This window comes from Delphinus delphis, chromosome 6 (assembly GCF_949987515.2).
Source record: "Delphinus delphis chromosome 6, mDelDel1.2, whole genome shotgun sequence".
Taxonomy (NCBI): Eukaryota; Metazoa; Chordata; class Mammalia; order Artiodactyla; family Delphinidae; genus Delphinus; species Delphinus delphis.
The window spans coordinates 22,639,673-22,656,641 of record NC_082688.1 but is presented as its reverse complement, the minus strand read 5'-3'; the positions used below and the strand labels follow the sequence as shown (position 1 = coordinate 22,656,641).

General features: G+C 39.8%; 1 protein-coding gene across 5 annotated transcripts in view; it reads left to right on the top strand.

Annotated features, from left to right (window-relative positions):
• The window catches only part of MUSK (muscle associated receptor tyrosine kinase), a 91,822-nt gene that overhangs the window by 49,129 nt on the left and 25,724 nt on the right, over positions 1 to 16,969 (top strand). For all 5 annotated transcript variants that reach the window (XM_060013345.1, XM_060013343.1, XM_060013342.1 and 2 more), the window contains 2 exons: positions 6,701 to 6,825; positions 13,554 to 13,713. In XM_060013345.1, coding sequence (XP_059869328.1) covers positions 6,701 to 6,825; positions 13,554 to 13,713 — 285 coding nt within the window. The remainder of the gene's footprint in view (positions 1 to 6,700; positions 6,826 to 13,553; positions 13,714 to 16,969) is intronic.

Genomic DNA, 16,969 nt, shown 5'->3' with positions numbered 1-16,969 from the left:
GCAAATTTCAGAGTGTATAATGGCCCTACTTCCTTATTACAAATTCAGATTACCCCTTAAAATGGCAACCAATAATAAATTTTATTATATATCTGAAAGTGCTTTGAAAAATGGAACGAGAAAGATGCGGCGGGGTGGGGGGAAGAAGGGAGGGAAGGAAGGAAAAGGAAAGAAACAGAGAGAGAAAGGAAATGGGAACACAATACGGTTATATTATACAGAACTTTGGAATCACTGGCTGCTTAAGCCCAATTTTGAATACAGGATTCTCAACCTGCAGTTAGTATTGTAAACTTACCCCAGAGAAAGTAGAGCCCCAAACTCAGAACTAGGTACCATGAGAGAAAACCCAGGGATAAACAGATTGCCCGTGTCTATTCCACATGTTGCAGATGAAGAATAACGTGCTTGGCCATAGGAAAGCAAGTCAGAAACAGCTCACAGTGAATTGGAGAATGATGGATAAAACTATTTGTAGAAAGCAGCGTTGGATAATTTTTTTTCTTTAAAAATCCACATCGAAACAACTGTAACCATTTTCCAAATTACTCAGTAATGTCATGCCCCTTCTATCAAACAGCTCGTTTACGCAACAAAAACACTTCTATATTGTCTTTCATGCAAATATAGGTAAAATAGGGATATTCAAGGGACATTTATTTGATATGAAACCTATCACATTACTTTTAAAATGGATGACTCAGAACGAATTTTCAGTTTGTGGCTGCCGCTAAAACAATGGGAGTTTATTACTGAACTATGTTTAAGTTTATTATTACAGGTATACTGTTATCCATGGAGCAGTCTGGCATTTATTTTTAATGGCAACTGGCTTTACTGTTTTGAACGTTTGATAAATGTGGTGAAATTTCCTTCTCCATCCCTTCACCTTTTATGCTTGGAACTGGTAACAAATACTGATGGGTATAAGAATATTAGCTTCATTGCTGATAAAGCTGAATTGAAAAATAAAGCTTTCTCTTCCTTCATCCAAGAATTGGAGTCAAGTGATCTACTGATTCCTCCCCACAACTCCACCTTTCACCTGGAGTCACAGGATGGAGAAGTCCTGACCTGGAGAACTTACCTACTGCATATTAACCCATACCCTTTCTTGTTTGCTGGGTAGCTGGCAGAAAGATGGCCCAGAGAGGATTGAGATACTCATCATATATACAAGCACTTTTCCCCAATCTCACCAATCAGAGGAGTCACTAATTCATTCATTCAACAAATATCTCTTGAGTGCCTACCATGTATCATGCAGGGTTCTGGATCAATTGATCAATGAACCGACCAATGATCTGTCTATCAATCAGCTTGTGTTAATGAACAAAGCAAGCTTTGCCCTTCTGATGCTTACATTCCAGGAGAAGAGACAGCCAAAAAACAAACACATCAATACGTATGGCATGGTGTGAGGGGGATGTGTCGAGAAAGCATTATGAGAAGACATCTGAGTCAAAACCTAAAAGACATTTGCAACCTTCTTTGAGGGAGGGAAACTGGCAGGAAAGGTGTAAGCTATCTTTCAATACTGAAAGAGTCAAGTTTCTATTTTATCTTTCGGCAAGAATGTGGGAGGGCAGGAGAGACCAGCTTCCCTTTATTTCCTGGCCTTTTTTTTTTTTCTCTTAACCCATCAGACTTAACAATGAAACCCATGATCAGCCAAGGGTATATCTGCCCCCTTGGAGAAGGAGACCAGCAGGTTGTCGGCACAACCCTACATTCATGAAGCCACCTGCAATGCCAATGGTGCTCCTTTCTGTACCCTCCTGTGCCCCACTGGACCTCCCAGAAGGTTCTGATATGGGACAGAGCAGCACATTAATTAAATTAATTCCAAGGCTACGTTGACCTCTAGAACGATGACGGACTCTGTTTTAGTTACCATCGCACGTAATTCTTAACTGTGTTGTGCAATACGGATCATCAGAGGTTTTGCAATGAGCCCAAATGATATTCCAAATAATGTAACGCCAGCCAAAAGAAGAGAAAAATCCATAAATTACAGAATAAATAAATAAATAAACCCTCCCTTATTATTAAATTTCCAGGAAGAATTTAAAGTCCCCAAATGAAAATTCTTGCCTTTGTAAATTAAAGCAGAAAGAAAACAATCTAGATTTCATAGTTCTCCAGTTTCTTACGCTTCTCATCTTCAGCCAGAAGGCTCTCATTCAGTTTTAAGGGCACACTGACTATTGTCATCTTCAGCAGCTGCTGTCTACACTTTTCCAGCATTTATGGAATTGAATTAAACCCACTCTCAATCTTTCAAGGATCCTGCTTTTTTTCCCAGATTCTCGAAGGCAGTGGGACCCATAAAATGATCATTGCAGTAGACTCAAACTCAAAAACTTCTGGACACACAAGTATAGCCCCAACCCCCTACAAGAGTTATTTCAGCCAAATGATGAATATGGACTCAATTATGTTGTGCAATCTAGGTCTCCATTATTGTTGCCAGAAAACATCAGAAGGAAAAGAATCCCTGGGTGTACCCTCGCTCAGATGCCAGTCACTCTGTGTTAGTTGTCCAGGGTCCACAATCTATGAACTTAGACTGAGTTGGGAGAAATCTCCTATCAGCTGTTCAGATGGGGTACCATGTTCGTCGCTCTGGAAGAAATGTACACTGCCTCCTAGCTGGCTTGTCTTCTTGAGAAATTTAGACTTTCCAATGCGGACAGCCTCTGTCTTCTAGTCTTTCTTGACACTTCCTTCTGACCCATCCAGCATTTTGCAACTTTTTAATTTTCCATTTCACCTTGGAGCTTGTTTTTCTGGAACTCCAACAGAGGTGCAGCCTTCACCCCTATTTTAAGAAGGCAGTTTTAGCTCTCACCGCCAGGCTCTCAGGACTGGCTCCATAATTTGTGGACCAGGTGCAAATGACACTGAGGGCCCCTAGTTCAAAAATCACTTATAATTTCAAGACACAGGCAGCAGAAAAATAAACGAAGCATGGGCCCCTCTAAGCATGGTGCCCTGGGGGACTACACAGGTCACTCGCTCTTGGAGCCGACCCTGCTGACCACCATAATGACTGCTATTCCTCTTGCTATGGAATTTTTCAGGTTATAACTATCGCCTGCTAGGGAAAATTTTCCCTGAGTCCCACATTTTGTTTCAGTTTGGAATCATCCCCCACAGAGCTCTGATCTAAAACTGTTGTGGTTATTTCTGAACTCTTAGGACTGATACCTCTGACAAACGTTTTTCCTCAGAACCTTACCCTTCTTCAGATTTTAGGTTTTCTAGTACCTTATGCTATTTCAATGGCAAAAGAGGTATGTGTCCCATTGTATGTTTCTCTGGAGCTGTAGAGTAAGCTCTACTGCAATTTTTAAACTTTTTAATGTTAAAACATTTCAATCTTACAAAAAAGTAGATACAGTAATATATTAATAGTAAACTCCCATGTTCCCATCACCCAACAGCAACAGTGATCAATAGTCTACCATTTTTGTTTTATCTAACCCAGTACCAGTTTATTGCTGCTGGCTTATTTTAAAGCAAATCCCAGACATGGATTCAATCAGTCCGTATGTACTTTAAGGCTTTTTAACGCAGTCACATTACCATTTTCATTACCCCATCCATCCCAGCTAGCACTAATTTCTTACTACCATTTACTACCAGGACAGTGCAATTTTTATTTGATTGTCTCAAAAAACTTCTTTTTACATCTGATTTGTTGCATAAGAATCCAAATGAGAATTCACACATTACATTTAGGGGTATGCCTCTTAAGGCTTTCTCAATCTATAATAGTTCCCTCTTTTTCTTTTTTTCCCCAATATTATTTATTTGGTGAGGAAACAACATAACTTGCCCTGTTCAGTTGTCTATATTTGGGATATGATAGAATTGTATCCTTATAATGTTGTTTAACATGTTCCTCAATCCTCTATTCTTTCGTATATTGGTAATTCGACCCCAGGACTTACTTAAAATCAGGCTCAATTTTGTGTTTATTTGGGGCAAGGGGGAAAATTCAGCTTCCTTTTAAACATTAAATCCACTTTTTTTTTTTTCTTTAACATTTTTGCCTTGAAGTTGGCATCTTCCTTCCTTTCTCTTTCTCCTGGCTTTAGGGTCCAACATGTGTATTTCTAGCATGCTCTTCTAGATTCCACCTCTTAGAGTCCTCAATATCAAAAGATAGAAAGGTGAGTTCAGTGATGTTGAGCATTCTTTCATGTGTTTGTTGGCAATCTGTATATCTTTGGAGAAATGTCTATTTAGGTCAGAAATGCAAATGAAAACCACAATGAGGTATCACCTCACACTGGTCAAAATGGCCATCATCAAAAAACCTACAAACAATAAATGCTGGAGAGGGTGTGGAGAAAAGGGAACCCTCTTGCACTGTTGGTGGGAATGTAAATTAATACAGCCACTATGGAGAACAGTATGGAGGTTCCTTAAAAAACTACAAATAGAAATACCATATGACCCAGCAATACCACTACTGGGCCTATACCCTGAGAAAACCATAATTCAAAAGGACACGTGCACCCCAATGTTCACTGCAGCTCTATTTACAATAGCCAGGACATGGAAGCTGCCTAAGTGTCCATCGACAGACGAATGGATAAAGAAGATGTGGCACATATATACAGTGGAATATTACTCAGCCATAAAAAGAAATGAAATTGAGTTATTTGTAGTGAGGTGGATGGACCTAGAGACTGTCATACACAGTGAAGTAAGTCAGAAAGAGAAAAACAAATACCGTATGCTAACACATATATATGGAATCTAAAAAAACAAATGATTCTGATGAACCTAGGGGCAGGACAGGAATAAAGACACAGATGTAGAAAATGGACTTGAGGACAGGGGGAGGGGAAAGGGTAAGCTGAGACAAAGTGAGAGAGTGGCATGGACATATATACACTACCAAATGTAAAATAGATAGCTATTGGGAAGCAGCTGCATAGCACGGGGAGATCAGCTTGGTGCTCTGTGACCACCTAGAGGGGTGGGATAGGGAGGGTGGGAGGGAGGCTCAAGAGGGAGGGGCTATTGGGATATATGTATACCTATAGCTGATTCACTTTGTTATACAGCAGACACTAACACAACAGTGTAAAGCAATTATACTCCAATAAAGATGTTTAAAAAAAAGAAGATGATCAATAGATTGTGGGTGTTCGATTCTTGTGGTTAAGGACAAAATTTATATTTTCCTCAAATTTATTATGTTCTAAAATATGATCAGAAAATACCAGGTCCAATTGCCATCTCTCTCTAAAACAAAAAGAAAGGTGAGATCATCTGAACCTGCAAATCTGGAGTTAGAACTTGCAAAAAGCATACAACTGTCAAACAAATCATACCCTCCTATATCTCCTTGAATTATGTAACCCTTTTAAACAGGTGTTCAAAAATCAGAGTAACTTCTAATATAGCTGAATTTGATCTAGCCCTGGCCTGTGCGTCTCCTATCTAGTATATACTATCTCTTCTGTACTTTCCTTTCGAATACAGACTCCACAGATTTCGCAGTTTTAGAAGAACTAAGCATCAAAGCCTGGTGTTAATTGGAATTTCATAGTCTAATATTATGTTCTGTCTTTAAGTCCCAGAAAACAAAAGGCAAGAGCAAAAAAAAAAAAAAAAAATCATGTTTGCAGTAAATGGGCAATTAAAAGGATTCCATAATGGTTTAAAGAACACCGGATTTGAAGTCAGAGGAGTTGAACTCAGGTTTCTCACCCATCGGTTTTATTACTTTGGGGAGGAAACTTAAATGACCTGGGATTTGGTTTCTACATCTATTTAATAAGAGGAGAAATCTAGTTGCTCTCTGAAGTCTCTTCCAAGATTAGTGATTCTGTGATTCTAAGTACCCTTCAATTTACTGTACATTCTAAACCTCATCTCCACTCTTCAATTAAAGGTAAAATTTCTTTTCACACCAAAAGAACTTCCTCTTACCTAGTTAGAGGGGATTCAGCCTCAGAAAAGAATATAAATCACCCATTCTCCTGCCCACTTTTGTCTAAAATATTCCTTTTCTTTTTGACCCTGTATGCTCATCTCACTCTCTGAAAAGTTTGACAGATTTTATCCGTCCTCCCACTACGATATAGTTGAAGATGTAAAGCATTAATTAATTATTTCATTAATTCAATTAAATATTATTACTTTGGTAGGCATTCTCCTAGGTACTGAACAAAACAGGCAAGGGTTTTCGTTGCTGAGGACTCTCGGTCTACTGCGGGGATACAGACAATAGACAAAAAAATAAATAACTTCAGATAGGGGTAAGGTCTATAAAGACAATGAAACAGGATGATGAAAAAGCAAATGGGGGGAAGGTTAGACTTTACGTTGGGTGGTCAAGGAGGCCCTTTCTGAGAAAGTGTCACTTAAACAGAGACTTAGATGATACAAGGAAACCACGACATGAAGATCTATGGGATGAGTGCTCTAGGCTGAAGGATGGCATGGACATCTCTTAAGTTGGGAACAAGCTTGGTGTATTCCGGAGTGGTGAAAAGCATAGGGTCATAGCATAAATGGCTTAGAAGCCAGGGCACAGTATTTGATATTACCCTTAAGACAGAGGGAACATGGAAGATCCTTCACAGGAGAACATGATCTGATTTGCATTTCTTAAAGACCACTCCAGCTTGACTATTCCCTGTAGGAGAGTCACTCACCACTTCTGTTTTCCTAACAGTTTTTGCCAGAATCCTGCGGCCTCCTGAATCCCACAATGTCACCTTTGGTTCCTTTGTGACCCTGCGCTGTACAGCAACAGGCATCCCTGTCCCCACCATCACCTGGATTGAAAATGGAAACGCTGTGAGTGCCAACTGTACGGAAACTTGTCTGGGGAAGACGCACTGGTGGTGAATTTCAGGGCAGAACACTTATTTGTAGAGTTACCTTGACCTCTGTCATTGGTCCCACCTGCACCTCCATTTTTCAAAGCCTTCCAATATTTTCATCCTAGAAGTCACTGACTTAGAGACTGAACTCCATAGGTTTACTTCTTTCCTTGTATCATGGGGATAGTAGAAAGTCAAATTCATTCTTTATGCTTTTGTGTAAAAGGGAAGTGGTGTTAATTCCTTCCCACACAAAACTCATCAATTTAAGAATTAGTCCACTGTTGGAGCCTACTTTGATGAAAAGTAATCCAGAATTAGAAACCATGTCTGTTAGTGCAACAGAATTTTCTTTTCATTTCTAATACTGGTAATAATAACTAACATACAGTATGTGGTTGCCATGACCAGGCCCTGTTCTAAGCACTTTACATAGAAACATTCATTTATTCATTCTACAAATATTATTGAGCATCTCCTGGGCATCAGGCATTATTCTAGACATTGCGGATACAGGCACAACCAAAACAGGTAAAGTTTCCTGCCCTCAACTTGCTTACATTGTGATGTGGAAAAACAAACAATAAAATAAGCAGATGGGAGAATCTATAGTCTATGTGCACAGTGTCAAATGCCATGGAGAAAAATAAAGCAGGAAAGTGAGAAAATACAATCTCAGGAGAAAGATTCCATTTTCAATAAAGTGGTCAGAGAAGCCTTATTAAGATGGAGATATTTGAGCAAAGATCTGAAAGAGCTGAAGGAGGAGGCTATGTAGATAATGCGGGGATGATAACCGGGCAAAGTCACTGAGATAAAGGTGCACCTGGTATGTCAGAGGAACAGCAAGTAGGTCAGTGTGGCTAGAGGTGAGTGAGCAAAGAGGAAAGAGGTAAGGGGTGTGCATAGGGGTTGTAGATCCTACAGGCTTATATAGGTCAATTGATACGATTTGGCTTTATTTGAGTGAGACGGGATGCCATTGTAGGTCTGTCTCTGTCGTCTGTTTTCCTGCTGACTCTTTCATTGTGTTTTGTTTCCTTGTGTGCCTAGTTATCTTTGACTACCTGCTGTTCATTGTTTTGAGAAAAAAAAATGTCAGAGATTAATTTGAGGTCTAGACAAAGGTTCTTTTCTCCAGAGAATTTTTGTTTGTTTCTGCTAGGGACAAGGGGCTACTACTAATCTTAGACTGCCTTAAACTTGTTATAGTAAAGTAACTTGTAGTCTTGTTCTTCTTCAGCTCTCGAATTAAATTTTAGATGCCATTTAAAATTCACATCTTATTTGGCAGTATGTTTTGTGGCTTTTCTGTGAAGCTGTAGGAGTTGTCTTAAGCGTCTCCAAGTAGTGTAAAGAGATGCCCTAAGAAAACTGGGTAACTGACAATATGACTTTATTAATTTGTCTTAAACTCTGTGAAAACAGTTAATACAGAAAATGGAAAGACATAGGCTTTTAAAAAATTCAGTGTTTTCAAAAGGCTCCTTTGAGTTTAGAACTGGAACATATATGATTATTCTCTGTTGGAGTTGAGGAGTAATAAAAAAAAAGCCAATGGTTAGAGTTAGTTTTGGTCTTATTGAGACTCCAACTTCATCTTTCAAGATGTGATTCACAAAAAACAGAAAGCAAAATGGATTCTTCGGCAGAGATTCTAAAACAGGAATAAAATAAATGAATGGTAACTTTCTTCCAGGAAGAAAGCAAAAGGACATCTGCAGTTCTCATGGTCAGAGAGAGTGTTATTCTTACAGCCAAGTTTTTTTTTTTTTTTACATCTTTATTAGAGTATAATTGCTTTAAAATGGTGTGTTAGTTTCTGCTTTATAACAAAGTGAATCAGTTATACATATACATATGTTCCCTTATCTCTTCCCTCCTGCGTCTCCCTCCCTCCCACCCTCCCTATCCCACCCCTCTAGGTGGTCACAAAGCACCGAGCTGATCTCCCTGTGCTATGTGGCTGCTTCCCACTAGCTATCTACCTTACATTCGGTGGTGTATATATGTCCATGCCTCTCTCTCGCTTTGTCACAGCCAAGTTTTGTTCTTGGTGCTACTATCCAAGTCCAAATAGAAATCGAGATGACTGCCCCGTGCTGATGCAAATCACAGGAACTGGAGGCAACTGAAGGCATTTAATAAATGTTGGACAAGTAGCCAACCAGAAAAGTCTATTGAGGAGAACAGGGAAGGGCCACAGACCTGGTATCATTCTGGGTGGGCAGGATTAAGACAAATGCAGAGTTGGGAGATACTTGACACAGAATAAAACAGAATTTGAACTGTGGCTTTTCGCTACCTATAAACCAGTGAACTAACTTCATAACACACTACCAAGTACAAACGAGTACTTTAAAAGATGTGAACGCTCCTTTTCTCCCCCTCCATGAACATGCCAAAAACTAAAACCCTGAATGATTACAGCCAAAGAACAAGAGAAAAGCAAGCAACTTACCCCCAAAGCCATCAAGAATTCTTTTGCTTTCTTCCTATGGAAATATCATTCATTTTTCATGAAAATTTGTAGTCTTAGATGAACTCAGAGTGAGCAGTAATATCACGTTTGTTTTACAACGTTGGAAATAATAGCTTGGTGGGGCTACAGCAGAGTTTACTTTTCTACAAGAAAATATCCTTATATTTTGATAAACAGATTTATTTAAAGTTATACCCATCTATTTATTATTTTGGCATTCAAATAAAAAACGTAGAAAATTTGCACATCTCTCTTGCTTTGTCCAATCCATATAGTTCCTAAAATATGTTAAAAGCTGAATCATTTTAACTTATTAGAAGAATTTTATAAAATAAATAGCCAAATCATCTGTGTCGAAGATTGTGGTTTTTGAATTTCCTTAAAGGGAGACTCACCTATATATTATATGTATTTTTTAAAATTTATATGTTTATTTATTTTTGGCTGCGTTGGGTCTTCCTTGCTGCATGCAGGCTTTCTCTAGTTGCGGCGAGCAGGGGCTACTCTTCGTTGTGGTGCGCAGGCTGCTCATTGCAGTGGCTTCTCTTGTTGCAGAGCACGGGCTCTAGGCGCGTGGGCTTCAGTAGTTGTGGCACGAGGGCTCAGTAGTTGTGGCTCGTGGGCTCTAGAGAGCAGGATCAGTAGTTGTGGCACACGGGCTTAGTTGCTCCACGGCACGTGGGATCTTCCCAGACCAGGGCTCGAACCCATGTCCCCTGCATTGGCAGGCAGACTCCCAACCACCGCACTACCAGGGATGTCCCTATACATATTTTTAAGAGGCAGTTTTTTGGTTTAAAGGACATGAGCTTTGGAAACATCTCTCACTAACTGGGTAAACCAAGATAATTACATATATCAAGTGGAATATATTAAGTTGAATATTTCAGCAGCTAGATCGAAAGAGGTCAATATTCATAGCCATGCTGATCAAAAACAGCATGGGAAATTTTCTCAATTGTTCCTTTTTCTATGATGCATAGACAGACATTATTACAACTCCCTAAACATGGACCGTATTGGGCCACATCCTAAAGGTCCCTGAGACAATCCTAGCCAGCTGGGACTATTTGCAAGACAAGGTCATAGAAGCCAGAATACCATTCAGAGGTTTCTCTATGTTGAGGTCAAATCATGATGAAGTTGTGGGATTATCCATAACTCGGGATAGATTCTCTCCAAACAGCATTATTAATATATTAACGATATGTAAAAAATATTCCACCTATATTGCCTCGCTCAGAAGGCTTTTACATATGTTCAATCAGGTGGGAACTAATATGCCTATTTAATAGAGTTCCTGTTCGATGCCCTCATTTGAGGTCACTGTCTCAATACCACACACAGAGCAGAGAGCTGTTTATCCAGCTCTTTCAGATCAGTATGCCTGGGTGACTTGGAGAAATACCATATTTACTGTAATACCAGATAGAGTCACCTCAATTAAGTCCTCAGCTTCGCCTCAGCATACCTTGGTCAAAGCTCCCAGGAATAAGCTGAACTCATCATTTTGAGCTTTTAAACCTGAAGAACAAAACGATCAAAACGCAGGGCAAAGGGCTGTTTTGAATTTTAGGTCATCAAAAATACTAAACTGTTGGTCAGGCTGCTCCATGAAGAAAGAAAAACAAATTCAAACGATGACTAACAAGGCCTGCTGTGCGTGAGTCACAAACTGAATCAAGCCAGGCCTCTGGAAACAGGAGGAAAAGCTCTTAGGAATCACATCATAATCAGGCAATGAGCCTCAGGACTTGCTGGTCTACTCGTTGAACTATGTCAGCACCTGGATGATGTCCAGGAGAAGAGAGGTCAGGCGGTTTAAAACTCACTTCTCTTTCCTCCCAAGACTGTTTTCAGTGACCTTGAGGAGTGACTTTCTTAGGTGTGAACATGAAAATTGCGGGAGTTTAGTCAGCATTTGGGGGATTACTCATTTCTGAGTTGTCTCCCAGGCACTGACGGTACAGACCTACTTCTTGAAAGAGGGAATGAACTTTGCAAAGGAGGAAGGTTCTACGGATTTCACATATATAAACTGGAAAGGGATTATATTTATAAACAAAATATCCTGAGAGCATAAGGCATACTGACTGACAGAGGTTGGAGGTCTTTAGCTTTTTTTCTCATTGTTGCTTTGTATTAAAATTCAGGGAGAGTCCAAAATTGTATTTCACCAACAAGCACCTACCATATAGCACAGGGAACTCTAATCAATATTCTGTAATAATATGGGAAAAGAATCTGAAAAAGAATGAATATATGTATATGTATAACTGACTCACTTTGCTATACACCGGAAACTAACAGAACATTGTAAATCAACTATACTCCAATAAATTTTTTTAAAAATTACATTTCAAACTGTTCAATCCTTTCCATCTAACTTGGACACTCAAATCCATAAGAACGTGCACCTCTGATAAATATGATAATGATGAATTCGGTTTGAATTCCCAACTGCATGTATGTCTCTTAAAGATATTTTTCTCTCTGCCTTGTCAATTTCTCATAGAGTCCAGGCTGCTTATCTGGGGAAAATGCCACAATACTTGATCTGACCTGGGACGTTTCCCCAGTTAAGGTAAATTGATGCTCACGTAAACTAGTGTTTCTCATAAGGAGACTAATAGCGCAGGTAAAGAATAAAAAGACAAAGAAGCTAAGTGAACAAACTTTCGCTGCCTAGTCGCTACAGAGAGTGCTGGGTTCTGGGGCCAGCCAGCCACCTGGCAGCAGAAGGATGGAAAGTTGGTCTCACCTCAGGGCTTCCCTCCCCCTTGCTGGTCTAACTGTGAAATCTTCCCTCATGTGAAACAGTAAAATAACTGGCTCCAAGTTTTTCATTCTCTTCTAGACAGAAAGATCTCTTTCAAGGCCACCATGGTACTCATCCCTACTCCTCCAAGATAAGGTTAAGGTAAAACCATCAGCCAATTCCTTGCTTGTCATTCCATTCACACTTCCCTCAAACCAGCATTTTCCCCTCATATAAGCAACGATAATTAAACAATAATTATTGGAAAGATGGTAGAGTGCTTAAGAAAACAGTGAAGAAAGAACCACCAGTTTAACAAGTGCCACCCCTTTAACAATGACATTTAAGTCAGACATTTGTTTTGCTCATGGTTGATTTGAGGTTGTTACTACTGTTCTTGTTTTCTAGTAAGTCTATTCTGTTTTCTAGGACTAGGGAAGGCACTAAAGCATAATGATGAAAAGCACAGGCTTTGGGATCAGACAAACTAGGGTGTAAATTGGAACTCTGCAACCCAGTAGAATGTGCTAGACAGCTGTCTTTCTCACAGAGTTGAATGCTGACAGCTAATAAGCATTTACATAAATTAACCTGTCAATTATGTGCTAATATGGCATTGATAGCCTGGCTCTTTGAGGACACTTGACTTTCTGATTTAAGTAATGAGGCAGAAACAGAATTGGCTTTACAACCATTTTCTCCTGATAACCATTCACTATTTGATGTGCATTTATGGGGAACTGAACAGGAATTATGAAAATAAGCCCAAAACTCTATAACCTCTCATAATTGACTCTATCTTCAAGACAGAGAGACATATCTTGGAGGATCCACACAGTATATCCTTTCCTACTTTGCATTAGTTATCTATTGTTGTATCACAGACATCCCAAAGCCTAATGGCTTAAAACAATAACCATTTGTTAATGATCAAGTCTGTGGGTCAACCAGATGGTTTTGCTGATTTGGGCTAGGATCGCCTGCTCTTGCTGATCTAGCTCCTGTGATTGGCAGGTTGACTGGGAGCTGATTGGTCTAGAATGGCCTTACTCGTATATCTGGGTGATATTATTGGCTCCCAGCTGGATCAGTGAGGATGACTGGGCTATATGTGCCTCATCCTCCAGCAGGCTAGCTTTGGCTTGTTCGCAGGAGGTCTAAGAGCAACAAGAAAGCAAGCCACAATGTGCAAGAACTTTGTAAGTCTCTGTGTCTTTCTAAAACATGTCACAAGCCAATCAAGAATCAAAGCATGGAGAAAGATGCCACCTCTTGAGGGAAGAGCAACAAAGTCACATTGCAAGGTCATGGGCATATGGAGAGAAAAGTTGTTGGCAAGTTTTGCAATCTACCACATGCCTTTTGATCGTAATCCTTATCCTTTTTCTTTCCAGGCAACTGATACAGCATATTAGAAATCCTTGACCTAATTCTATCTTCTTTTTCCCCCTGACTCCACCAGGTTTCTTCTGGATCCATTCAAGAAAGTGTGAAAGACCGAGTAATTGACTCAAGACTGCAGCTGTTTATCACCAAGCCAGGACTCTACACATGCATAGCTACTAATAAGCATGGAGAGAAATTCAGTACTGCAAAGGCTGCGGCCACCATCAGTATAGCAGGTAGGATGGATTTTCACAATTGCATTGCTCCAGGAGAGGAGAGAGTTGGCACTATTCCACAATATCTTTCACTGGGGAAAATCTTTTTTTTTTTTTAATCTCTTACTCCAGTCCCATTTGGGATATTTCTTCCTCCATAGGGACACTCCAGAGGTTGACCTAGATAATTGATTTTGGCTAATTTGTTGCTTCAAAAACTAGATCCACAAATACCTGCCCAAGTGATGGGTAACAGCTTCCAGGAGTTCATTTCTTTTTCTTTCATTTTCTTTTCTTCCCTTTCTTCTTCTTTTATTCTTCCTTTCCTCCCTCCCTCCCTCCTTCCTTCCTTCCCTCCTTTCATCCTTCGTTCCTTTCTTCCTCCCTCCCATTCTTTTTCATTCCTTTTCCTCCCCTCTTTTTTCCCTTCCTCTTCTTTGTTTCTTGGGGTTAATCAAACTTTCCAAGGCTCTAAAGAGGAAGTTGGCAGATATTTAACATGGTTGTGCCAGTTTCTGCATGGCTACATTTTGAGGGCATTTTTACTTATGAATATGTGATCTACCTTATGGTCTTTCCCCTTCCTGTTTCATGCAAGTGATAGCAGGACCTACAGGTATTTTCAAGGAAAAGGGCTGACACATGGATTTCTAGGATACTTGTGTTGAGTTATAAAGGTTTATTTTTAAAACTTAAATGTCCCAAAGGCTTCTGAGAACATTTGTGGAATTCCTAGAGATGGAAATAATCCCTGTATCAGGAAATGCCTGGCATGATAATATTCATAGCATGTCTACTGTCCAAGGGTCAGCAGAGAGATGCTTGGCCTCACATGTAAGGCAAGCACTGGTAGAACCTGTGCCCAGGGCCAGCTCCCCAGAGCCTACTATTTCTTATTACAGTGCCACTTCTTAGATCTTCCCTGATGGGGAAATTTCCAGTAATGTTTGCGATTTTTTAGCATGAGGTGAATAATGACACAGAGAGATACAAAGGGAGCACTGGACAAGGCTGGCCCTCTGAGGCATGCCCATGAAGGAAAGAGATTTCAAAACCAAGGATCCCTTCTGCCTTCTCCTCCAAGGATATATCTGCCTACAGTATCTTGAGACATCATATCAGTTATTTGAGAATTTCCACTGATGGGAAGTCATTTTTCCAGAGAAGAGTGAGATTCTTAAAAGTAAATTCAACTCAGTTTAACAAATAATAATAAAATGATTACTATTCACATAGCACTTTGTTGTTTACGTAGCACTCTTACATGCATTTATTAAATACACTGGGCTCAGTCCATTGCGTTAGGTAGAGGATGCAAACTTAATTAACGAATGGGATCATTAGCAATGGAGTCCCAGTTTTCTAGGGACTCTCAACCTAAAAAGGAAGTCCATTGGTCACAGACATTATGGCACAGACTATGTTCTATGCAGCAGCACAAAGTACAACAGCAGACACAAGACAGAGTTTAAGGGAATCCTTGGGAAAGAGATGCCATTTGAGTTAGAGATGACAAGGTCGAAATGAGTTCAGAAAATAGCAAGTCATGATGGAGACTGAGAATGAGGTGGAGGATGGGAAGAAAGGTTTGAAATGTGAGCCCTAGCTGGGTTATGAAGAGCCTGAGTAGGTTGACTATTCTTCAATCAATGGGAAGTCATTTAATTTTTTTAGAGAAGGCAAGCAATATGATCAGATATATTCTTTATCAAATCGACAGATGTCGGGTGTCAAAAGATGGGGTGGCATGACATGCAGATAGGAGACTATTCCAGGAGTCTGGGAAAGTCTGGAAGGTCTGAACAACAACAGTAACAATTGGTAAAGAGAGAACAGGGGAGATGTGTGAAACCTATCAGGAGAGAAACGATAGGATTTGAAAGTGTTTGAATGCGGTAGAAGGAGTTCAGATGTGTCTGAGATTTTGAGGAAAGCATCTAGGACAAATAATAACAGATAAAAGAACATGAGGAGGTTCAAGAGATAATAAAACAATTACATTTTTGATGCTTTTTAATTACTTGGAATGATTCTCACTATCTTATGTTCTATTTGATATTTGATCAAGACCCAGTGTTAAATACATAAATATATATTTATATAACCTATATCTATATATTTACAAAGTGTGTGTATGTGTGTTTGTGTGTACAGAGAGAAGGAGAAACATTTATGTATGAATTCTCAAATCCAAGAAAATAGACTGATCTAATCTAGCTTAGATTAGAATCACCTCCACTGGCTAGAAGAGAAAAATTAATGTTGCTAATCTGAAGAGAGTCTCATTTCAGGTAATTATTCAGTCATTCAAAGATCAATTTCCTGCCACGTTTCTTCCTCCCCTTTCTCCTTGTATCTCTTCCCTACGTGGAAAGAGAGAAGGAGTCTTGGATTTATGCAGTGGTGTCCTCTGGATCCGCCCTGGTATTTGGTAAAGTCTACAGCTAGAGAACTAGTGATCTCATCTCTTGGCTTGGTTGGGACCCAGAGGACCTCCCTGTCTGGCTCAGCCCCACTGAGGCTCTTCCTGTAGCAGCACAACCCTCTACATCTCAGTCAAATCCTTCATCGAGCCCCTCTCTAGAGTCTACTCTGCAACATCTGCACATAGGTCACCCTGGCTCTCCCTACGATACCAGATATACTAAAAATCCAAGTCAGCTCCTTCCTTATCCCTCATGCATCCTGAAGCAACTTCTGGATCACTTTCATGTTACACAAAATCCAAAAAAGATTCACATCTACCAACTCAGTTCTGCTGTCTACCCAACCATGTCATGCTACCATTTTTACACTAATATGGCCATCCTATGTCAGGGTAAGAGGTCCCTAAAAGGTTCTCTGCTTTTAGAGTCCCAAATAAGAAGTAGGAAAAACTCCCTCTGCTTTGGCTTTTTCCTTAATTTATCAATATACCTCTCTTCTAGGATTTTGGTCCAGAGAAAGGAATCTATAAAATGTGAATCTGAATTCTTAATTCCCTTACCTTCCACCTTTCTGCAACATACCAAGCTGAAGGAACTGGTCAGGGGCTCCCTCTTTAGTGCGGTAACCTTCAGAGCCCACCCATCATAAGTACAAAGACAGGTGTGAAGGCAGTGCTATGATCAATAAAAAGAAGAACCTGATAAAATGGGTTTATCTCCCCCCACCCCGCACAAAGACAGATCCATCACATGACATGATCTCCAAGATGCTGAAAGGACTATAGAGCATAATTACCACCATAGTGTATATGGCAACATCACCCCTTTCATCCCAGTCCTAGTCCAAATGA